This window comes from Pyrus communis, chromosome 14 (genome assembly GCF_963583255.1).
Source record: "Pyrus communis chromosome 14, drPyrComm1.1, whole genome shotgun sequence".
NCBI classification, from domain to species: Eukaryota; Viridiplantae; Streptophyta; class Magnoliopsida; order Rosales; family Rosaceae; genus Pyrus; species Pyrus communis.
Window position 1 is genome coordinate 6,163,971 of NC_084816.1, and position 24,443 is coordinate 6,188,413.

Below are 24,443 nucleotides of genomic sequence, written 5' to 3' on the forward strand. Positions count from 1 at the left end.
AGAGAGAGAGAGAGAGAGAGAGAGAGAGAGAGAGAGAGAGAGAGAGCGTTTATTGAGCTTGAGCTTCCTGAGGCGGTTGATGGCGTGAAAGAAGTCACCTCTGTGAATAGGAAAGCCATCACCCATCCAGCTCTGGAAAGCAGACCAACTGGCTCTTTATTCGGCAGCTTCTCAATCCTGTAAGATAAGCACGAACTGGGTTCTACTTGTTTGAACTCGATGATTGTCTCGGGAAAATCATTTTCTGTTTGGGTGCAGAGAAAATATTTGAAGCCAGATGAAATTATGGGCAGAAAAATGTGGGACATAAATTGTTCGACGATTTGCCTGAACGAGAGTGCTATGTATCACAAGGTACAGAGTTTGCATACTTTCATTGAGACATTAAATGTGCATCAGGTGCCTGGTAATGCTAAAATTTCCAGCTCATTTACTTAAGCGCGGCCTGGCCCCCAATGAGAAGCCCAAAAGAAATAAATAGGTTTGTTTTTCAGGTCAATGAGAAAACGTTTGAGTCGCTTGTTTGAGTGACTTGACGCTTCACCTTTTACGTACAAAACAGATTTTTATTTTTTATTTAATTAATTATATAAAACTATTAAATCTTACAAATATTGGCTTCAGCCGTGTTATCGTATTTACACAAAGACTCAACTTGTGTAAACTTTTTATTTAGACACACAAAGTTTGTAATAATAAGGGATACTTTGGATGCGGTCCCTAATCCTTAACATTCTTTAATTAAAACTTTAATAGTATTCAAAGTTTGATTAAGATCCCTTGACTTTGTACACCTCATTATATTACTATTAATATTTATATTTTTATAGTTTTGACATTAATTGTTTGATATTTTATGAGATTTATAATCCTATAAATTTAAAATCCCTCATTATAATACTATTAGAAACGGTTACAATAAAAAAAGTTTAAACATTTTGATTGAATAAATGGATAAAAACTATGTAAAAATAAGAAATAATAAATGGCAAAAGAATGTATCCATAGTGTTAAAAAATTGGTACATTTTACAAAAAAATAGGTACATTTCACATATAACAAAGTGGTACATTAATAAAGAAGAATGGGTACATTATAAATAAATTAGGGTACAAATAAAAGATTAAAAAGTATGAGTACAAATGAGTTTTTAAAAATATAGGCGCTAAAAGAAATTAATACATGGGTACAAAATAAAACTAAAAAGAAAATACTACAAATTAAAAAAAAAAATGTTGCAAATTAAAAGTGGGTACAAACTAAAAATATAAATATATGATACAAAGTTTAGGCATAAAACATAAATATACCATATGTACTTTTTCTATCATTAATTAAATATACAATGTCACGTGACGATATACACATGGGTACAAACACAAATAAAACTTTAAAAAATATGGGCACAAAAAGAAACTAATATATGGGTACAAATTAAAAATGAAAAGAAAATTGGTACAAATTAAAAAATATTTGCAAATTAAAAATAGGTACAAACGAAAAATAAAAATATATGATAAAAAATTTAGCCATAAATATAAATATACTAATTGTAACATTTTTAACACTAAAGGAATATATTTAAAAATAAAAATATTTTATTATTCAAATAATTAATGATGTTATTAATACCCAAGGACCTTGATAAAAAATTCAAAATGAATAGGATTTTAATCAATGGAGTAACAAAAAGAAGAATGTGAACCTAATTTTTCCTAATAATAATAATAATCATCATCATAAATTGAGGGCCCCTCTGGAGTGGGAGACCCCGGGCAGCCCGCCTACTTTGACTACTCTTAGGGCTGGCCTACACAAGTAATTCCATAGTCTTTGTTCATTTGCAACTTTGTTAAAACATCTCCAAGAAAGGTAGCAACTGAGTAGCACCATTGATTTGCTATGCCACTTGGGAGAAACGCATTTTGAACGGATGGCTGGCAACCCAAAAATGCATCAAATTCCAATCGTAAAGAAAGCAGAACAACAAAAGCATATATTTAAGAAAATTTGTAACATACAAAGGCAGCCACAAAGCAAATCAGAAAACCCTAGCTCTCTCTCTCTCTCTCTCTCTCTCTCTCTAGAAGATCATGGATTTGCAAATCAAATGGCACTCCTATTATTTTACATTAAACTCTAAACCCAAACTAGACACTTCAACTTTTACAGTTTTGCAGATCAAATGGCAGTCCTATTATTCCAATTCTGGTTACCTCAGAAAAAGTCAGAGGATAGGAACAAGACCATTACTTATTTAGTACTGCCCTAATAGTTAGTGGCTTGTCACTTGTAAAATAATGGAGCAAAGGTCTAACTTAAAGGACCACTTAGTATTACAGTCTAATATCGTTTTATTTATTTATTTGTAAGTGAGAGGTTTTAGGTTCAATTCTCGTCAAAGGTAAATTTGAACCACATTATTGATAGCCCATTATAAGGTTAAGTTCACCCCCTCATCTTAGTGTAAATAATATCGTTTTGTTTTTGTTTTTTTTTTTTTTTTTTTTTAAAAGTCAACTCGAAGGAGCTCTCAATCGTTCATGTCCACTACAATTTCATCTATCATTTCCAAACCCAAACACACATCAAAGTAAAACCCACAAGACATTGAGCTAAACAAACACATAAATTAAGAAAGATGTAACATAAAAATAATTAAGGTTGCCACAAGACACAAAGCAAATCCCAAAACCCTAGCTAGCTAGCAAGCTAGGAGATTCATGGATTTGCAAATCCCATGGCTAATCTTATTTTACAGTAAGTTCTAAAACCAAGCTTTTACAGTCTTCTTCTTATTTATAGAGACCATCACAGCTTTCTTCTTTGAGTCTGGATCTTGGCTTGCTTCGATCATTTGTGGCAGCCACATGAGCTGCAGCTGCAGCTTGAGCCACACTTGCAGTCATTCTCTGCTCCATAGCTCATCTCAGACCCCTCAGAGAACCTGCAATAATAATAGTAATAATAATAATATAGTCAATTTTGTTTTTTAATTAGAGAGAGATTACTAGCACTCCTGAAATGTCATTATGCAATCTTCGGAGAGTATTTTTACCTTATATTTAATTAACCAAGGTTAAGACAATAGTTGCCTTATAAAAACTTACATTTTCACAGGTGCAACTCCGGCAATGATAGTTTCAGTGGAAGTGGTCTCTGAGTAGCTCAAATCAGGGTTCATGCCACACCTACACGTATATACATATATAAAGAGAACATTATTATTAGGAAAAATAACTAAGCAAAGTAATCAGTTCATAGTTAAGAATATAATTAGGAATTATGGAGAATGATTATATATATATATATATATATATATATATATATATATATATATATATATATATACTGGTTAGGGGAATAGAAGAATTACTTGCAGCCACTGCCGCACTTGCAGTCACTGCCACAGCTACAATTGCAAGACATTTTTTTTAAAAGTTGGATAAGGAGAAGAGTGTTGTAGTGCTGGAAATTGAATTCACTCAAAGCCTGGGATGAGTTTTCTCGTGAGGGTCTCAACTGCTATTTATAGTGCAAGTAAAGGCTGAAGCGGTTGAAATCCACCGTACACGTGGATCAATCCTGGATTTCTATGCGAAATTATTAAAGTTTATGGAGATTACTTGCCCTCACCAGTAATTCACAATACTTTAAACTTTTCTTAACACTCAGATTTGATGTTACTAATATTTAAATGGTAACATGTTTATGCTTTAGAGATTTCTTTCATTTATATAAATGTTACAATTTAATTAATTATCAAACACTCTAAACTTAAATTTTTGGTAAATGATTATTTGTTTTAGTGACACTCGATTTCTGTATTATATTTAAAGATGGAATTGAGTTCAAATCTGATAGATAATAATTGTTGAATCAAACAAGCAAAGCTTAAAAGTTGATATTCAAAACAAAAGTACAGTATTAACGTTAATTAAAACAGAAAGTTAAGGATCTTATTTCTTATCTTTCGTGTGCACCACTCAGATTCAATTCCATCAACTTATTTTTTTGGGTGGAATTCTTTCATTTTATTGATAGTTTATAGTCCGGTCGTTCAATCAAAAAGTTTCTTTGCAGAAAAAGGCAATGGGCATCCCCCAAGTTGTTTCCTTATAAAAGTGTGTAGGTAAAAACCTTTTGTTATGAACTCTGGCGTTGATTTTAATTTGGGAAAACTTTATTAAGTTAGGCTAAGAGTCCCTATGAAGTTTCAATTACCAATTGATTTTTAGTTTTTATATTTTGTGCTTGAAATATGGGAAACTTTAGGTAGGAAGGGGCAAATGGAGATGAGTGGTGTGATAGAAGATAGGAAATTAAAGAACAATCAATGAAACAAAATCTTGAAAGTGAAAACAACTTAAAGTCAATTTTAATTTTAATTTTTGTATTTCTTTCCTTGAATTCTTATATATTTCTTCAGCGTTATCTTCCTTCCTCCACTTTTCTATGTCCCTCCCTTCTTCTATGCATTCCCCCTCCATCACTAACAAAAAAGAAAAGCTAAAGTAAACAACAAAATAATTATCAAAACAACCCTAAGTTGTTTGATTGCATGGCTTATGTGATATCCTGAAGCACTCTTCAAGTCAACTAACCTAATCATTGTTGTGATTAAGTAATAATTGATAATATATGGCCAAGGAGTGACATAAATAATCCATAGAAATATCAGTCGTTTATTCCTGGGATAGATCGCGACCAAAACATACACGAATAATTGACAAAGTGGTCATTTTCCGTGGGCGAATTTATAAAAGCAAAGATAATGTAATTTTTGTGTGTGGATAAACTAATAATTGTTAGTTGTAAATAATGCTAATTGTCCAAACGTTTCTTTTGGTTAATTGTCCTAAGATTGGTTCATGGCATCTTATTAAGAAGGGATGAAGTCTGCTGCTTAACAGACAAATCGAACGTACACATCAAAGTGAAGAAAAAAACACATTTGAAATGTTCTTGTCTGGGTCCCTAATTAATTAGTGTCAAATAGTTTCTTACAGAAAAATAAATTTGGCCCCTTTGGAATCTATCCCTCCATGATCTCGTAAAGTGTATACACTACAGCCTAAAAAGGGCTTCAGGTATAGTGCATATGATACAAACAACTTCATTCCCAAAAACGTTATCACATCAAACTAATGTAATGAGAAAGATATACACATGAATGTGTCAAACTAATGTAATGAGAGAGATGTACATATGAATGTATACACTCGGCCATGCCTAAGAATCTCTTGTCATCATTTTAGAGGTGTTAACTGGCTGATGATCCAGTTGTTATCCTCTTGAGGATGAAGCTTATTCAGATTTTAGAAAATTAAACTAAGAGCTGCAAAGTTAAGCAAGCAAAAGTGTTGGCGCCGGCCTTTATCTAATCAATTTATATGAAAAATATAATTTTGTTTCTTTTGTAAATGGTTGAAGACCTGATCCAATTACCGTCACATTAAAGAAAAATAAAAATATATGGATCATGAACAGTACTTGTGCTGGTGTCATGCATGCATACTGAAAACTTTGTGCTTTAATAAATCAATGGATAGTACCAACATATTGGAGCTCTCAGCTGTTCACATTAAGTATTAACTACAGTTTGATCTCTCATTTGCAAACCTTCAAATCCCAAACCCTAGCTGGAGTAGGAGATCATGGATTTGCAGGTCAAATGGCAATCTTATTTTACAACGTAAGTTCTAAAACCCAACTGGACAATTCAACTTTTACAGTCCTTATTTATAGAGACCTCGTGCATGACAGCTTTTCTTGAGCTTTAAACTTGGCTTGCTTTGATCATTTGTTGCAGCCGCATGAGCTGCAGCTGCAGTTTGAGCCACACTTGCAGTCATTCTCTGCTCCATAGTTCATCTCAGACCCCTCAAAGGACCTGCAATAATAATAATAATAATAATAATAATTTAACTTCATTTTTTAATCGTCCTATTTTCAGCATAAATATAATTCATGAAATTAAAACAATGTTTGAAAGAGTTTATCAAGGGGCAATATGGGCAAATAGAAACTAGGGGGACACTAAGTAAACAACAAAGTTATATAAATCACGATTCAACAAAATTATTGTCTGTTTAGTGTTACACCAATTCTATTTATTACAAAAAGTTTGTAACCGATTTTATTCAGGTATATTTGTCTTGTAAAAATCTTACATCTTCATTGGTGCAACCCCAGCAATGATTGTATCAATGGAAGTGGTCTCTGAGTAACCCAAGTCCACGTGCATCCCACATCTACACATATATACATAAAGAGAATACGATACTATTAGGAAAATATAAACAAAGTAATTAATTCCTAGTTAAGAACATTAGGAATGATAGATAATGATGATCGATCACGTATATGGTTAATTAGGGGTATAGAAGATTACTTGCAGCCACTGCCGCACTTGCAGTCACTACCACAGCTACAACTGGAAGACATTTTCTCCAAAAGTTGGGTATAAGGACAAGGAGAAGATTAATTGTTCTAGTGCTGGGAACTGAATTAACTTCAAAGCTGGGATGAGTCTTCTTGTGAGGGTCTTAACTGCTATTTATAGTGCAGTTTAAGATTGAAGTGGTCGAGATCCACCGTACACGTGGATCAATTGTAGATATCTATGCTAATTAATAAAGTTTATAGAGATTACTTGCTCTGTCGAACAATCCAAATTCCTATTGAAATTGAATTTTTTTAGTGTGAGACGTTGTCACGTAATGTTTTTAACAATTATATAAGGGCTAGAAGAGGCTTGTATTTTTAGACCTTGGTTGTTTTTTATGTGCTAATTTAATGCTTATAGCAAAAATTTTCGACATATTTGGGTTAGACCAGCTGGTCTACCACCGTGTCCATCCATGTATCAAGTGGTTCCTTTTTATGCACAAGACGTATATGAATTGACAAAGTGGTCATTTTCTGTAGGTCAATTTGTAGGAGAAAAATAATGTCAATTGTTTCTTTTGGCCACGAAGTTGTCTTAAGGCATGAAGTCTACTGCTTAGCAGAATAGCAGAAAACACATATTCGAAATGTTCTTTTCTGGGTCCCTTAATCTGCATCAAATATTTTTCACAGAAAAATAAACTTGGTGGCCCCTTGGAATCCAACCCACCGTGGATTCAATTGTTATCTTATACTCTAAAACTAGGATGGTCGATGCTATCGAAGACAGTCGAAAAAGGACTTCAAATCATTTTATATGATACAATTTTGTCACAAAAACTCCCAACCAATCAAACTAAAGTTGATAACGTTCTGGGGCAAGTTACCTCATCAAATTATTGGCGCAATTTGGTTATTTTATTGTTACCAAAAAGGGATATATATAGATATATATATATAAAAAATAAAAAAAAAAAATCTAGCCTAAGCTAGCTATCTCTTAAAAATATATGACACTAGTACAAAAAACACTTTCGGTGACGTAGGTCCTTCATCGCGCAAAGTCAAAAAACGTCGCGCAAAAATTTGCCCGACGAGCCTTCGTCGCGCGGCAAGCCTGTGAAAGCAGGGTTTGCGCGACGAAGAAATAACCTACGTTGCGCAAAGTCGATTTGCGTGATGTAGGGTTGTGCGTCGCGCAAAGACACTTTGTGTGACGCATGTCACTACGACATGCAAAGACACTTTGCGTGACACGCGTCCTACGTCGTGCAAAGCTACTTTGCACGACGTGCCTGCGTCGCACAAAGTTAATGGCTTTGCCCCTGCTTTGCGCGACGTAGGGACATGCGTCGCGCAAACCCCTTTTTTTTTTTTTTTTGGCAAAAATATTTTTTATTTACTTTTTAATAAATATTGTAATTAAATTCTAAACAATGATTAATAAACCAAGAAAAAGTATTTAATTATAAAATATATGAAAATGTACATACAAGATGTCTGAACAAAAATAGAAAAAACTACAATAACTATCTTCTAGGTTTGATACATCAAGTTATTGGGTATCGACTGGGCAAAAAGTGGCTGGGAGGTCAAAGATGGAGTAAGATCAGGTGCTGGCATCGGGATTTTGCTTCATAGTTAGCCTACTCAGCTCCAAGGCATCAAGTAACTGCAAGAAATTGTGAGGATCAAATATCCTACACAACAGTGCTTATTATATGAAAAGAAAGATAACTACTTTTTCCATCAATGCTCCACCAATCAACATTATGCAAATTTTTCAAATAATCTTTTATAGATGGTGAAAAGAATTCCGTTGCACTCTTCAATTATTCATTCATAGTTGCGGATGGTAAACGTCGAAAAGAAAATTTTGCTACGACAGCATGTAATCCATAGTTTGGTTTCCAAAAATAATACCACAGATTCTGATACCTATTTCTACTTTCAAAAACAACCCGGGAGGTGTTCGTGCAAATAATCCTACTACAATGTTATATTTTTAATAAAATTACCTATTTTTTACATTTGTCCAAATCGATAAAATTTTTGTTTCCCATCAAAGAAAGAAGTAATTAAGAACTCCTTACCTTCTCTTTCGGAATACCAACAGCAGACGCGACGTACTCCGCGTTATTGCTTTTGTCCCCAGATAGCATGTATACATCGATTCCTTGCTTAGATAAAGATTTAACAACTTGTCCTGCATCTACCCTTATCTGATCCTCAAAATAAATGAGGCCGGCAAGAGTACTATCAATGCCAACATATACAATAGATTGACTCGTATGGGCTTCTACTTCTTCAAATGGGTAACTCCATGCCTGCATATATTTAGTTTTTCAATGGGGCCTCAATACATGATCCAAGATTAAATTATTTGTCATATTAAGAAGGAAAAAAAAAAAAAGAAAAAAAAGATATCTTATTTGGAAGATGAAAACAACTAAGCCTTTGGTTCCCAAAATTAATTTCCATGGTAAGCTAAATAGTCAATCCATCTTCTGGGGTCATTTGAGAGTTCGGCAAACAATCAAGAGTAAAATTTAGAATTGGTTCATGAACCAAAAATCTGTTAATTGAGATCCCTAAATTTAACAAAACATGCGCCCTTGGTTGCCTTCAATTCCCTAACACCAAATGAGCCCTAAAAGTTTTCTAAGATTCTACATATCTTTAATGAATCTCTAGGATTTTCTTTTAAAGTCGTTTTGATGCCAAAAACCTTTAGAAAATAAGGCTCATTTTTGTAAGCCAAAGTCAAATTGGAGAAAGAAATAAGCATCTGTTGAAGTACCCCTATATCTTCTTAGTCTCTCTAAGCTGCTTCTGTTTTCTACAAATTGTGCTACTTATAGAACTTCATTTTAGTGCTCCTGTAAGTCGAATATGTCAAGCATTACTTCTCCATGTACATTGTTATTTATATCCTAAAGAGTTCATCATGATCATAGACAGCACTCTATGTTGTCCTATATGAATCTAAATTTTCAATAATAGGATTCTAAATTCTCTTAACAATGGTCCAGGGCCAATGCCTATCAGCATTACACCTTTACAAGAAGCAAATTCACATTCAAATATGCAATGATACAAACTATTATATTCCATTATACCCTGTAATTACCTTTGAACCCATTCCAAAGTCCCAACAGAAACCTTTTTGTTCTCAATAGTTGCTACAGCACTAGAACCAGGTTCTTCCTAGAATGTTCCATCCGCAACCTGGAATAAGGTGCACATTTTAGGATCTGAGCATCATGATTTTTTCGGAAACTTATCCAGCTAATGCATGCACTTAATGATATAATCCTCTTCTAGAACACCAAAGATTTGTTCACAGAACTGCAGTCTTTCTTTTTATTTGTAAGAGATGAAGCTCACATAGGGGAGAAATTAAAAGCAGAACTCCAGCACCATTCTATACAAAAATCCAGCCAGTTAAGACGAAGGCACACTAAGGGGACATCCCTAAAGTGCTTAGACCAAAGATTCCCAAACCGATACAATATCTAGTTGTCCCAAATAAAATCCATTAGCTAGAGAAAATATAACCTGTGAATAGAGACAACCACAAGCAACACCTGACTCGACATAACTTGCATACCGATCCATCCAAAGATTCATTGATCAAGCCATCAATAATTCCCTCTCCTTAAGATTTCAAGTGATGCATATGAATTAAATTGATCAACGCAAACTAAAAATTCATTGAACAATCACATCTGCTATTACCTTAAATCTTTTATCTTTTCAAACTTGCACAATTGAAAGAAATTTCATATTTCATATTACAGTTACACTCATTGACCCTATATGAATACAACAAAAAAATTCGATCGTCAATTTAAAATATTTACACAAGTGGATAGCACAAAATCTTATGTTATACTTAATGAAAGTATACATAAACTCTAAGTGTTAGTAAACCTATCATTTTTATGGAAAACGCATTGTACGAAATTAGTTTCAACGATCCAACCGTCAAACTTGTTTGTATATACTTCGAGATAGTATACGCCAAAACTCACAAAAAACAAACATTCAGACATCAAGTAACAAGACAAACATTTCCAACGGCTATAAACGAAAAATCATGATTTAACGGTTATTTTAACTCCGATTTTGATGATTTTTTACAGCTACACTCTTTAAACTTATATGAATACAATGAACTAATTCGATCGTTAATTTAAAATATTTACACAAGTGGATACCACAAAATCGTATGTTATACTTGATGAAAGTATTAATAAATAAATTAAAATCTACTTAGTAAATACATATACCAATGAACTTGATGGGAAACGTATTGTACGAAATTAGTTTCAACAATCCAACCATCAAACTTGTTTGTATATATTTTGAGATCCCGTACACTAAAAATCGCAAAACACAAACATTCAGAGATCAAGTAACGAGACAAACCTTTTCGATGGTTATCAACGAAAAATCATGATTTAACGGTTATTTTAACTCTGATCTTGATATTTTTTTACAGCTACGCTCTTTAATCCTATATGAATACAATGAACTAATTCGATTGTTAATTTAAAACATTTGCACAAGTGGATACCACAAAAGAAAAAGGCAATGCAAGAACCCCAAAAGAAAAGGAAAAGGGCAAAAAAAAAAAAAAAAAAAAAAAAAAAAAAAGTCTTTGCCCGACATAGGTACAACTGCGTCGCGCAAGGGCTTTTTTTTTTTTTTTTTTTTTGTCCTTTTGCTTATTTGTACAAAATAAATAAATTAAAATCTACTTAGTAAATACATATACCAATGAACTTGATGGGAAACACATTGTACGAAATTAGTTTCAACGATCCAACCATCAAACTTGTTTGTATATATTTTGAGATCCCATAGGCCAAAAAATCACAAAAACAAACATTCAGACATCAAGTAACGGGACAAACCTTTTCGATGGTTATAAAAAAAAAATCACAATTTAACGGTTATTTTAACTCCGATTTTGATGATTTTTTACAGCTACACTCCTTGACCCTATATGAATACAACAAACAAATTCGATCGTCAATTTAAAATATTTACACAAGTGGATACCACAAAATCTTATTTTATACTTAATAAAAGTATAAATAAACTCTAAGTGTTAGTGAACCTATCGTTTTGATGGAAAACACATTGTACGAAACTAGTTTCAACGATCCAACCATCAAACTTGTTTGTATATGCTTCGAGATCGTATACGCCAAAAATCACAAAAAACAAACATTCAAATATCAAGTAACGAGACAAACCTTTTCAACGGCTATAAACGAAAAATCATGATTTAACGGTTATTTTAGTTTTGATTTTGATGATTTTTTTACAGGTACACTCTTTAAACCTATATGAATACAATGAACTAATTTGATCGTCAATTTAAAACATTTACACAAGTGGATACCGCAAAATAAAAAGGCAATGCAAGAACCCCAAAAAAAAAGGGAAAAGGCAAAAAAAAGGCAGGTGCACCTACGTCGCGCAAAGGTAGTTTGCGTCACGTGCTGTGTCACCTTCGTCGCGCAAAGCTGTTTTGCACAACGCGAGCCTTCGTCACGCAAAGTGCCGTTGCGAAAGGTAGTTTGCGCGACGTTTTGTGTTTTGTGTCACACAAACATACTTTGCACAACGAAATTTGATCCGTCGCGCAAGTTGGCGTCGCACAAACATGTTTTTCTACTAGTGAGTTGCTCACAAGTTTTTCAAGATGAATATACTCAGGTTGAAGCTTGATTTGTTTCTTAATCAAGCTAAATTAGTTTTGGCTTGTTTTATTCTTGAGCCAAGCTTCAACGAGTCAAACATGAACCAAACGCAATTAATTATGAATCGATCAGTTTTGAGCCAATTTGAAACCCTCTGAGAAAATGGTAATCAATGAGCCCTTTCTCTTGTTGGCGTTGTCTCCTGTATTGAGTCTGAGCAATCGTGGTGCTCTCCACAAATAAGAGGAGGGTGAAAGATTGACTATAGATATGAAGATAAGTGTACACTGCTCTCAAGGCACTAGAGTCGCAAAATCTTTGTCCATCTTTTAGGGATAAAGACACACCATTCCTCCATTTTTTTTGTGGGTTTGATTTACTTTCTTGTAGTTTAGTTCCCATCACATGTGCTGTGGAGTAAAACAGAAAAGATATTGCAACAAGGAGACTCCCTCTAATTATTGATCCACCTTTCATCGGGTGGGGCATCAAGGGCTTCTATCCCCATATTGTGGAGCCAGCCAACTATAATTGCGTGGAATATTTTTGGTCACCACCTTTAAGTGATGGAATCTTATGTATTATAATTGGATGAGTTTAAATTTTGAGATCTCTTTACTTGATAGACTTAAATCTCAAAAATTAAACTTATCTAACGGTGATCAATAAGGATGATGAACAAAAATGCACCCATAATTATGACTTTAAAAGTGAAGGATGCTATCCTCTTCAAATCTCTTCACCTCATCCTCACCTGTCCTTTTCTTTTCCATCTTTTGTTATCAAAGGTTCTCCATTTACCTTCTCTTTCCTTTGAAAAGAAGAAGAAGAAAGAATTCCTCTAAAGTTATTCTAACTTGCTGATATCTTATGCAACGAATATCAAATATTAAGGGAAATGAAAATCGCAAATCTTATTTCTTTTTCTTTTGTTTGCACACTTGTGTCTATATTTAGCTTTTTGATTGAACAGATCGGAAAAAAATCAACCAATATAAAATAGAGAATAGAGTCTAAATGCATAAAAAGATTGCTTGGAAATGATCTCCCAATATTAAACTTTATCATATAAATTTTCATATGCCGTTACATAAGGAGCGAGATAGAGAAATTTAAGGAGCCGAAGGCTAATGGTAGAATATGGGACACACACACACGTGAAAGACAAGAAGAAAAACAAGAAGTCCATCACATAGCAAAAGCTGATGGATAATGGATGGGTACCAATTTCTTGCAAGGATATACACAGAAATGACAAGGACAGATTTAACAGAAGATAGAAGCCCCAAAAATCACAGTAATGAGCTTCATCTTCATTTCATTCCAGGGGTTCCAACACACAGAGTGCTTGTGATAGAATTTTTTAGATAGACATTTTCCGGCATGATTATAATATCGTCAAGTAATATTAACAATCACGTCATTCATTTATATAATAATACATGGATTCGTAATAATATTGAGATGCGACCGCCACACTAAAAAAGTTCTCCTGCATTTCAGTGTCGTGAACTATTTGCTATTTTGTGTGGAGGAAGCCAGGCCACTACTAGCTAATCCGTAAACCCTAGACCCTAGCATGAGAAAAATCCACTGTTCATAACTGAAATTTTGTTTTCGGTGACAATATATACATTTATTTATATACATTAAAATCCAAACTCGATTAATACTGTTCTACGGCAGTATGCGGATCAAAATACCCCTCAATTTGTTTGTTAAGCCACTTTTTTGCCATCTTTTTTACAGTAACTTTCTCACCCTACGAGACCACGCGTTTATCCTCTCCGGTTTCGATTTTTTGGGTGCTTCGGTGCTCTTTCCTTTTTTCTTTACTGTTGTCGCTATTCTAACCCTAATTTTTCTCCCCCTTTCTGATCTCATCTCTCTCCCCTCGCGCCGATCAGTCAAACTGTAAAATTTTTTTCTGTGTGTCTGATCTCATCTCTCTCCGCTCGCGCCGATCTGTTGAACTGTAAAAATTTCGTCCATGTGCCGTCGTTGTCACTGCTTGCTATAAAAAATAATTTGGTTTGCTGACGCGGGATTGCCAGATCTGTAACCTTTTTGTGAGTTTTGTAATTTTCTTACTGGCTTCAGTTCCTTTTTTTTTTTGTTTGTTCTGTATATTTTGCATCCTCTGCATGCTTTTATTGGTTTTCACTTTTTGTCTCAAATTGCTCTTTCATTGTTTGGGTTTTGTGGTTTTACATTCCGTGGTGGGGATCGTAACTTTCCATGAATCAAGGGGAAGATCTTGAGAGAGAAAGTAGAAAGAGAGGAAAAGGGGGGGGGGGGGGGAGAAAGATGTCGAATTGAGTGGGAATACCATGACGCTCAAAGATTTCCATGGCGGGTCGATTCCCTCTGATCTCCCTCTTCCTTCTGCTCCTGGGGTGTAAGTCCTGTTTACCCTTTTCCCTGATTTTTATATATTTTGTTTTATGGGAAATTATGGAATTGAAAAAGCCTATTGCTTTTGATTCATATCTGTAAATCTCCGATTTTTAGATCCGGGTTTTGTAATTGCTTTGATCTTCGTGCCCTACAGCGATGGATTGAAATGCCTTCAGTCGTTGTCTATTAAAAATTGTGTCTCCATTTCTTATTTGGATTTTGCTTTTCAGTTTTGGTTGATTCAGTTCGCGTTAGGGTTTATGAGGTGGAGATCTCGCGGAATGGCGCAATAGGATTTGACCAGTTGGTTCACAAAAATTGTATTTGCCTCTGTCTCCATTTCACAAAAATTGTGTCTCCATTTCTTATATTTGCCTCTGTCTCCAACCGAGGGCCAGATGACTCGTTTTAGCCCTGTCATAAAAAATCATCTCCAACCGAGGGCTAAATGGCCATATGGTCAAATATAATTTATTATTTAAAAACTACGACTTAAATGTTGTTTAAGTTTCATGTTGTTAAATGTTTTTTTTTTATGTTGTATAATTTTTATGTTGGTTAATGTTATTAATATTGTTTAATGTTGTTTCATGTTACTTAATTTAATTTAATATTGTATAATGGCTTAGGAGGTTAAAGAAAAAAATAGAATTAAAAAAAATAAGAAAACAAATTTTGTGAAATAGAAGTTATAGGAAAAAAAAATAGAATTTAAAATAAAATGAAACAAATTTTGTGAAATAGAAGTAATAGGAAAAAATGAAATTTAAAAAAAAATATGAAACAAATTTGTAAAATAAAAGTTATAGGAAAAAAATAGAATTTAAAAAAAATATATGAAAAATAGAAGTTATAGGAAAATTTTTGTAAATAAAAAATAATAATAAAACTGTTAAAAAAAAATATTCAAAGAATTTCTGTCGGTTATAACCGATAGGAAATCCAACATAAGCAAAAAAAATGGCCAGCCCTGGGCTGGCTGCATGCAGTTAGCCCTCCAACCCTCTAGCCCTCTTCGATTCCATGGGGCCCTCTCAGATTCCAGAGCCCTCTGGCTTAGTCCTCGGTTGGAGACAGTTTTCGGGTTATTTTCTGCCCTCTGATCATCTGGACCCTGCGGTTGGAGATGACCTAAGTATTTGCATTCATCATTTCAATTAATGGGGTATTTCCAACGAACCAGAAAAAACAATCGGAATCTACAAAAACTGAATATATACAATCAGTTGCTTGATTTTCTTTTAATCAGATTCATGGTTGAAGAGGATGGCTCTGCAAAAGGAATTGTTCTCTCTATTTTTTCTCTGACTTCTTTTTTATTTATTAATATCGGTTTTTTGCCGTTTCTAAATGATTCTCATTGGTTTTTTTTTTTGAGAAGTGTTATTGGCACTCCAAAAATCTCATTCTACACTCCTCACAAGTGTATTTTAATTTTCTTTCATAATATAGAAAATTTGGAATGTAAAATAAGATTTTTGAAATGCTAATAACAAGTTCCATTTTTTTTTTGCAGTTCTCAGTGGAGGTTTAAATGAATTGTGGTTTTTTTCCGATTGAGGTTTGAATTCATTGTTACTTTTGGTTTTTGAAGTGTTTCCGAATTGGGAATTGGCTACTCTTTATTTGGTTCTCAGTGAAATTTTTTTTAGGTGTTCTAGGTGATTAGTCAGCTAGCTACATCACAGTATTTACTTTCAATGTTGGTTTATCTGAAGTATAATGAAGGGACACAATTAGCTTCTTTTTATCAATTTGTTGGAAAAATTAGGCCTTTATTTAATTGTTTGGTACAAGTTTTCTATTAAGGTTTAAATAAGATTGTTAAATTAGTTTTGTTGCTTTGCAGCGGAGTTTATTTGCAATTTTAATGAACGTATTTCAGTTTTTAACGCTTCGGTTCATTCAATTGCAGGTATTTAACTGTTGTGTTTCTAAATTTTTCGCTCCAATGATTAAAAAGAGCCTTTTAAACTGGGAAGAGCCTATGTGGGTACGTTTGTTGCATCAGACTATCTCGGACTGGACTAGTTGGACTGGACTAACTTGCTTAGACTAGACTAACTTGCTTAGACTAGACTAACTTGAACTAACTTAGTGAAGCGTTTGTGGCAGTGTCGTACTAAAAACAGGATAATTAATAAATTTTAATATTATATTATTTAATTCCTTTTTATTAATATTTTATTATTAATTATCTCTGTTTTTTCTTTTTTGTCTGAAAACTTTCCTCTTCGAAAACCAATTCCACAATTTGAGATCAGACCAAAACAACTCCAATTCCACAATTGCAGAGTGTCTCGTCGTCGAAATAGTGTCTCAAAACCAACTCAATTCCGCAAATCAGAGCCTCTCAGGCTGCTGCCTCCATCTTCTTCGCCGGTCCCAGTGTCCTAGCATCTTAGGCGGCGACCCCAAGCCGCTTCACCATCTTCATCGCTGTTGTGGACGCCAGCGTTCTTGGCTTTTCAGATTCCTCCATCGCAATCATGTTCCTCACCCACTACTGGGTTCACAATGATCTTGTGATTTGGGTTTCAACGAAACCATCTGCGGTGATATGTGCCCACGATGATCGGAGATGATAGAGGTTATGGGTCTTGTCGGAGGAGGAATAGGTGGAAGATTGGTAGAGAAGGAAGAAGGAAGAGGGGGCTCTGGGACTTAGATGAGGAGAAGACAACAGAGAAGGAGACAGTTTTAGCAGTCTAGCCAAAATTGGGGATCTTCGTTAAGAACACCTAGTGAGGTATATAATCTGAGCGAGTGTGACATAAGCTCATTAAACCTAATCCTTGTCCAGACCAAACAAGGGACTACACTAACAATTAGTTTAGTCCAGTCTAATCCCCCCCTAATCCGGTCAAACAAACACACCATGCATGTATTGTTTCTATCACATAAAACTATTCCTTCCCAATCACACAATCAAAGTATATAGTAGACACATAGGTACAAGACACCTTGGAAATAAAGTATGGTTATTAATATTTAATTAATTAATTGATAAAAGTTGGTGATCCTGATGTAAGGTTGCACAAACTAAATTTGTTGAGGGTAGACTCAAATTTGGGTAAGAACCACAAATCTCTTGTTCATTGCAGTATCAGTTTATTCTAAAGCCACAACTATGAAATACTAGAACGGTAGTAATCTTCTCTTTCTTTGTCAACTTATTAAAAAATGATTTTCTAACCATTGTTTACACTTTTTTGCTGACAGTGTGAAGAAGTTGTTCATTATTTGATTGACCTTAGCCTTTGTTGCCACCACAACTGATACACATTTTAATTCACTTTCTATGAGTAATGTCTCAGTCTTTCTTCATATTTCACACTGAATTATTAATTGGAATTCAATCTGCTGGGCTTTCTACACCCACAAAACTGTTCCATACATAATATCTCATTAACATGGCCAGGATCCCGTTGTAGTTTCTTTGGACCACATTTTTCTATTAGTTAAACCTCAAACTCCTGCTAAGCACCGGCGGAGCTAAGTACAAGGTTTTGGTGGGCTATATTATAGGGAGAGTTTTAGTTTTTATGTTTAAAAACACTAATCATTTGGATTATTTTATGATTTTAAATTGTCATAGCCCACATAGCAAAGAAAATTTCTGAATCTTATGACAGTGTTTAGGGAAAATAAGAGTTAATAAATGTTAAATAAACTTATTATTTTAACCAATACTAAAATTTAATAGTAATAAATTAAAACTTCCATACCACACATGGTTCTTTTATTTTATTCATTTGAAACTTTTGAAGGCTAGAAGCCTAGAAAATAGACTATAAGTTTCTTGCTTCAAATTTTTACTTTCAAGTTTACTGTTATATTACTATATGTAGGCAACAAAAAACACTGAGCATTTAATTTCATAGTAATATTTTTAGTTTAGCCCATCCACACAATAATTCCTGGCTCCGCCATTGCTGCTAAGAGTTAAAATTTATATCTAAATTGTTCAAACTATTGTTCGGATGTTCCTGATCTTTAATTTTTTGTGTGCTCTTAAGGCCAAATACATAAACATCTATCTACTCTTATATTTTTAGGTATTTTAAGAATAACCCTTTCCTGCTTTTACGATTTTGTATCATATGGTTGGAATCAACATTTTCCCTGCTATACTGCAAATGATTTTACATTTCTTGGTAAAAAGTTGTTAAACAATGTGGTCAGCTTTTTGACATTTTGTTACAGTTTCATATGTAGAATTTGTAAGTTCGAATCATATTTTTCTTTTCAGTTATATGTTTGAGATACTGCATTCTCCAACTAAGTTGTTGTATAAAACTTTTAGTTGCTGAAAGTGTTTGATCCATTCTAACCATTACACTACTAAATTATGTCTAATTTTTGAATGCCCTACCAAAATAAACAAATCATGTTAGTTCAGGCGAAATCATATAAATTTTAACATTAGTATTTTAGTTGTGCATATATATATCTCAAAATAACACTTATCTTTTGTGTCTTTTATAAATTTGTATTTATTGTGTCTCATATATAACACTCATACTCTACTAATTTTTGTTACACAATCGATCACTCACATGTCATACTATTCATAAAGTGGTTCAAAGAATTCCATGAGCTTCATTTATCAAATTTCTGCTCTTCATGTAAAAATTCTTTTAAAAAGTTGAAACATCAATTAGTGTAAATAACATTAACCACCTTTGAATTTTTTTTCATACGTTTCTAATCCCGCAACAACGCGCGGGCAATCTTTCTAGTTGGTATACTGAAACTGAACAAACAGTGATGTTTCCAAATTTCTTTTTAGCCTGAGAGTGAAAGCTTATTGAGAGAGCTTGCAACGAGAGGAAGGGGGAGAGCAGAGAGCACAAAGAGCAGAGCTCTGCAACTGGTTTCGTCGATGGGCTGGAAATGATTGATGGGCTTGTTTCCGACTAAATTATTTCTTCATAAATCATGGCTAGAATACATGAAGCCATGAAACCAATTGGTCCAACAACAATGAGATAATTTTGTTTCTACTTCGTACCCCAAAAAAAAAAAAAAAAAAAAAAAAAAAAAAAAAAAAAAAAAAGGGGCCATTGACACATAGTGGTTACCATTCTCCGTAAAAAACTTACACAATGTTCCTCTTTAATGTAGGACTAAATACATCTTACACCATTTAAGTTTGAGGTGATTTTCAAAACAGATGTGAAATGTAGTTAGCCTTAAAACCCTAAAATGTTTTTCAAGTTTTGACATGAATTGAGAATCATTTGGTGCAGGTATGGATCCAATTTTTTTCGTCTTTCACTTCTATTTTACGATCAAGGTAGGTCAAGTCAGCTTTTGGTTATAGTATGATATGCTAATTAAAAAAAACAGATACATGTGTTATGATTTAAATGAAATGAAAACACTACGTGATGGTTTTTTGGTAAGCCGAAAAATTAATAGAGATACATATTTGTTTTCAATAGCAAGACTTCAAACAAAACTTAAGAGATCTATAACTTACATTTATAAGCTGCAAACATAAATTTCTGTTTACAAAACTTAAGGAAAGTAGCTTGAGATCTCTAGTTTCAACAATATTAAGTACAAATAACTTCATCTAATAGTTCTTCAAAGATCAATAATAAATAGGTTTATTTACAGATCACATAATAAATAGATTTATTTACAGATTTGCCCCTTAAAACTGTCTTTTAGCCTCACTTTGTCCTCCAAAACTGCCTAAATCGAGCTATTTCACCCTATTTCCGTCAATTTTGTCCCAGACGTTAAATGGAAGAGCATTCCGAGCATTTCATACCATGCTAGTAGCAATGAGGTATTGTGGTGGGCGAGATATGAAATTTCCGGACTTTCCTAAACCTCTAAAACTGCCAAATCGCTACCGGCGTGGAAGTAAATGGTGAAATGACTCGATTTTGGCAGTTTCTAGGGTTAAAGTAAGACAAATTCTGTTTCAAGGAAAAAAGTGAGACCAAAGGACACTTTTAGGGGCAATCAATAAATAAGCCTAATAAATATTCTCGAAACTGTTACAGGGTTCATTAGGATTCAGAGTTTACTATCTAAGCAAACTTATTGAAGTTCTATTCATGATCTTAATATTACATTAATCCAAATTTGAGACTTCGCTCAATATTAATCTAATGTCGAGCTGCATGGTAGAAATTCCCAGCCATTAATGAAATGTAGTGGAAGTTGGAAGTAGAGGTATTATCTAGAGAAATGTAGTTATTACAAGAAAAGAAAAGGTGGCAGTAATACAGGATAAACGACCGGTGCCATCTTCAACACTTACCACCAATTTTGATTGAAATTCTACAACCTCCATCTATTACACCAATCATCGTGGAAATTATATCGGCTTACAAACATCAATAGATAAAAGCTAAAGAGTAAAAAGGCGCGTGTTAGGCCAGGTACGTATAGTTTAGGATACAACTCTAACAAATTCTTCACGAGGGGGCATCTAGCAAAGTTGCATACCTATACAGTTTAGGATACAACTCTAACACATTCTTCACAAGACTACTCACTTACAAGACTTCTCGCTCACTTACTTAGCCCTCTTCTTGGCTACTTTCTTGATTACTTGGTTTCTTACAAGCTTCTTCTTTACACATGCATACATATTTATAGTTGATACTAGTGCTTAATACCCAGGCATTGCCGCGGGTTTGAAGTTAAGATAAGATGTTAAAAATGAAAAAATTTTGGTTACAAAATAGGAACAACGATAACAACAATGAATTTGGAAAAGCGTTAATTGGTATTGTAGCAGTTCTATGTATTTCTGGACCAGGAGGATTACATTCAGTTACAAAAAATAGAAATTCCTGGTATAAAGATACAAAAAACATTATAATAACTGAATTTCTTCTAATAACCCCATCTAATATAGTGTGTTCTAGCTTTTGCATACAAAAAATGAGGAGATGCTGTTGTATGGGGATGCAAAAAATATTGTTGAGTTTTGGGCAAAAAAAGATATGTACAGGTTTTTAAACATGTTAAACATGATTTAATATAGATAAATAAAACATGGTAAACTTTCTTGATCAGAGTAGTGAAAGGTATCTTCAGCCCTTGTTGTAATTGATAAAGCAACCTGAACAAAAAGGAATAGAACATAACATATTTAGATAGGATTTAGTATCACATTTAAATGGTAATGGAGGAAAAGATAAAACAACTTGAAAGCATACTAACCAAATCATTGTTTCCAGTGCTGTTGTGTGGCTTTGCCTGAGTAGGAGGTGATTTTTTTTTTTTTTTAATAACTTGATCGGAACCTCATCACATTCTCTTGGATCAACTTCTGAAATTTCTTCAGATTCACTGAGTTGAATGATTATGCAACATTAATATAGTTTTTCTCAGAAAGAAGAAAAGATGGTTCCTAGTTATAATTCATAAGATTGAAAATGTTTGATATGTAAATTTTAAGAAACTTGAAGTGAACACATGGAAATTTTTTACAACATGATGTAAAAATATAAACATCATATTTGAGAATAGTATGAAATTAGATATCAAACCTTTGTTCACCAGGAATGAAAAGCGCTCTTCTCACAGATTCTCTTTTTCATTTATAAGATTGATCACTTGGTTCAGGTGTTGAGAACCATTCAAAAACAAAAGAAAAGGATTGGCAAGAGCGGGAGAAGCAAACAAAGACAACGAAGAAAGCAAACGACAGCCAAAAGCAAGAGAAGCAAAGAAAAACAACAAAGAAGAATTGAAAAGAAAACAGAAGAAAGAAGAACAAAAGTAGAGATACTACCTTGTGGCGATAACTGACAAGTGGGCGGGTATCAATTTTTATTGTTTGTTATGCCACAAATCATGTGGCCCGGTTTTAATCACATTTTTTAAATATTTTTTTGTCTTCCTATCAGATAAACATGGGTTTAAAAAGTTAAGAAGGTATAAAATTTTTATTGTTTGTTATCACAGAAAAATTTTAAAAAAATGTACAATGATAAATTATACATATACTAAAATTCAGTTCGGTAGCACAATAAAGAACAAAGAAAAATTCACTTATTATAAATCACCTGCTTTGCTTATGTTTGAGCAGCTCCAGGAATCGATGGTTTTCATATCCTCCAAATTCAGACTCTTAACTTCGCTAGCTTTATATACGGCTGTAATTTATCGATAGGAGTTGGAGCCATATTTTTCATTTACCCTGGTCAAACAAAGCATAATTTTTTTAATTTCTCTTTCGTTCTTTATTTATTATTTCCTATTTTCTCTACTATAATTTAAACATCAAATTCATCCAAAAACAGAATTTTTTACTAATTATTTCCTATTTTCTGTGCGCTAAATTAAACACCAAATTTACCCAAGAACAAAAAATAAGCAAAAGTAAATGGAAAAAAAAAAGAAAAAGAAAAGAAGAACAACATACCTGAAGTAGAACCAGCGCGAAAATGGCAACACAACACTTGGGAAAAATGAACAACACCGTTTCCTGAAAAAACAAAACAGAACCAAATCATGCACCCATAATAACAATAACGACACACAAACGAAAAAAAGACGAAGCACCATTTGCTAAAACGCGAAAGAAAGAAGTAGAAAAATCAAAGGAAAAATTGAGGAAAGAAAGAGATAAAAAATGAAAGATGCTAATTAGAGCTTATCTTTGGGGCTTAATTTTCTGATATCATTCTTCTCACCAAGGAGGAAAACATATAATGTACAAGAGTGATTTACAAGGAAAGAAATAAATATCAAATAACCTAATTACAATCTGATTATAAGGAGTCAAAAAGATAACTAAACTAATTACAAAAGGTCAACTCTCCAACACTCCCCCTCAAGTTGGTGCACAAATGTCGTTCATGCCCAACTTGACAAGAGAGTTGTAGAACGCTTGGCTTGCAATAGCTTTAGTTAAGATATCCGCTAATTGATCCTCTGACTTTACGAATGGGAATTGAATAATATTCTCATCCAACTTCTCCTTAATGAAGTGTCTGTCAACTTCCACGTGTTTTGTGCGATCATGTTGAATCGGGTTGTGTGAGATATCAATAGCTGCTTTATTATCACAAAATAAATCTGAGGCTGAATTCGAAGGATACCCGAGTTCACCAAGTAACCTCCGAAGCCATAATAGTTAACATACTCCTTTTGCCATACCCTTGTATTCTGCCTCTGCACTTGATAAAGCAACCACTTTTTGTTTCTTACTCCGCCAAGTCACTAAGTTTCCTCCCACAAATGTAAAGTAACCAGATGTGGACCGACGATCAGTAACGTTGCCTGCCCAATCTGCATCGGTGTAACCCTCTATTCGGCAATGATCATTCTTGAAAAACATGATGCCTCTACTTGGTGAGGACTTCAAGTATCGTAGGATGCGTTCAACTGCACCCATATGTGCCTCACTAGGAGAATGCATAAATTGACTAACAACACTTACTGCGTATGCAATATCAGGCCTGGTGTGAGATAAATAAATTAACATCCCAACTAACCTTTGATAACGATATCTGTTAGTGGGAACTTGATTAGGGTGCACGGCAATATGGTGATTTTGGACTATGGGGGTGTCAGCCGGTTTACAATCAAGCATTCCGATTTTAGCTAATAAGTTTAGAACATATTTTCTTTGAGACAGAAATATACCCTGTTTAGATCGAGCTACTTTTATCCCTAAGAAATATTTCAAACCACCAAGATCTTTCATCTCGAACTCGGTTGCTAGGTAATCTTTGAGCCTTGAGATTTCCTCTTTGTCATCACCCGTACAATCATATCGTTCACATAGATGATAAGTGTCGTCAATTTCCCCATTCGACGTTTCAAGAAAAGTGTATGATCGAAATTGCTCTGCCTGAACCCATATTTCCTCATAGCCGTCCGTAACCTCCCAAACCATGCTCAAGGTGATTGTTTCAACCAATACAACGCTTTATTCAACTTGCACACTACTCCGGGTTGTAA

The 24,443-nt window shown here is 33.8% G+C and overlaps 2 protein-coding genes across 2 annotated transcripts; both read right to left on the reverse strand.

The window, feature by feature from the left end:
- Positions 1-2,610: 2,610 nt before the first annotated feature.
- LOC137715603 (metallothionein-like protein type 2) lies at positions 2,611-3,489 on the reverse strand. The gene is made up of 3 exons (XM_068454941.1): positions 3,377-3,489; positions 3,111-3,191; positions 2,611-2,947 (listed from the first exon to the last, which is right to left on the reverse strand). Exons 1-3 carry the CDS (start codon positions 3,427-3,429, stop codon positions 2,854-2,856), a joined length of 228 nt encoding a protein of 75 aa, XP_068311042.1. The 5' UTR covers positions 3,430-3,489; the 3' UTR covers positions 2,611-2,853.
- A 2,026-nt stretch (positions 3,490-5,515) lies between these two features.
- LOC137715604 (metallothionein-like protein type 2) lies at positions 5,516-6,525 on the reverse strand. The gene is made up of 3 exons (XM_068454944.1): positions 6,395-6,525; positions 6,174-6,254; positions 5,516-5,893 (listed from the first exon to the last, which is right to left on the reverse strand). The coding sequence occupies exons 1-3, from the start codon at positions 6,445-6,447 to the stop codon at positions 5,800-5,802; spliced, it is 228 nt and encodes a 75-aa protein (XP_068311045.1). The 5' UTR covers positions 6,448-6,525; the 3' UTR covers positions 5,516-5,799.
- Between the last annotated feature and the right edge of the window lie 17,918 nt (positions 6,526-24,443).

Bases quoted from the DNA above. Each gene is read 5' to 3' on its own strand.
- LOC137715603 (XM_068454941.1), bottom strand. From the start codon at position 3,429: ATGTCTTGCAATTGTAGCTGTGGCAGTGACTGCAAGTGCGGCAGTGGC. The intron at 3,192-3,376 runs GTAATTCTTCTA...ATATACGTGTAG, and splicing joins AAGTGCGGCAGTGGCTGCAA to GTGTGGCATGAACCCTGATT. The intron at 2,948-3,110 runs GTAAGTTTTTAT...TTATTATTGCAG, and splicing joins GGAGTTGCACCTGTGAAAAT to GTTCTCTGAGGGGTCTGAGA.
- LOC137715604 (XM_068454944.1), bottom strand. From the start codon at position 6,447: ATGTCTTCCAGTTGTAGCTGTGGTAGTGACTGCAAGTGCGGCAGTGGC. The intron at 6,255-6,394 runs GTAATCTTCTAT...ATATATGTGTAG, and splicing joins AAGTGCGGCAGTGGCTGCAA to ATGTGGGATGCACGTGGACT. The intron at 5,894-6,173 runs GTAAGATTTTTA...TTATTATTGCAG, and splicing joins GGGGTTGCACCAATGAAGAT to GTCCTTTGAGGGGTCTGAGA.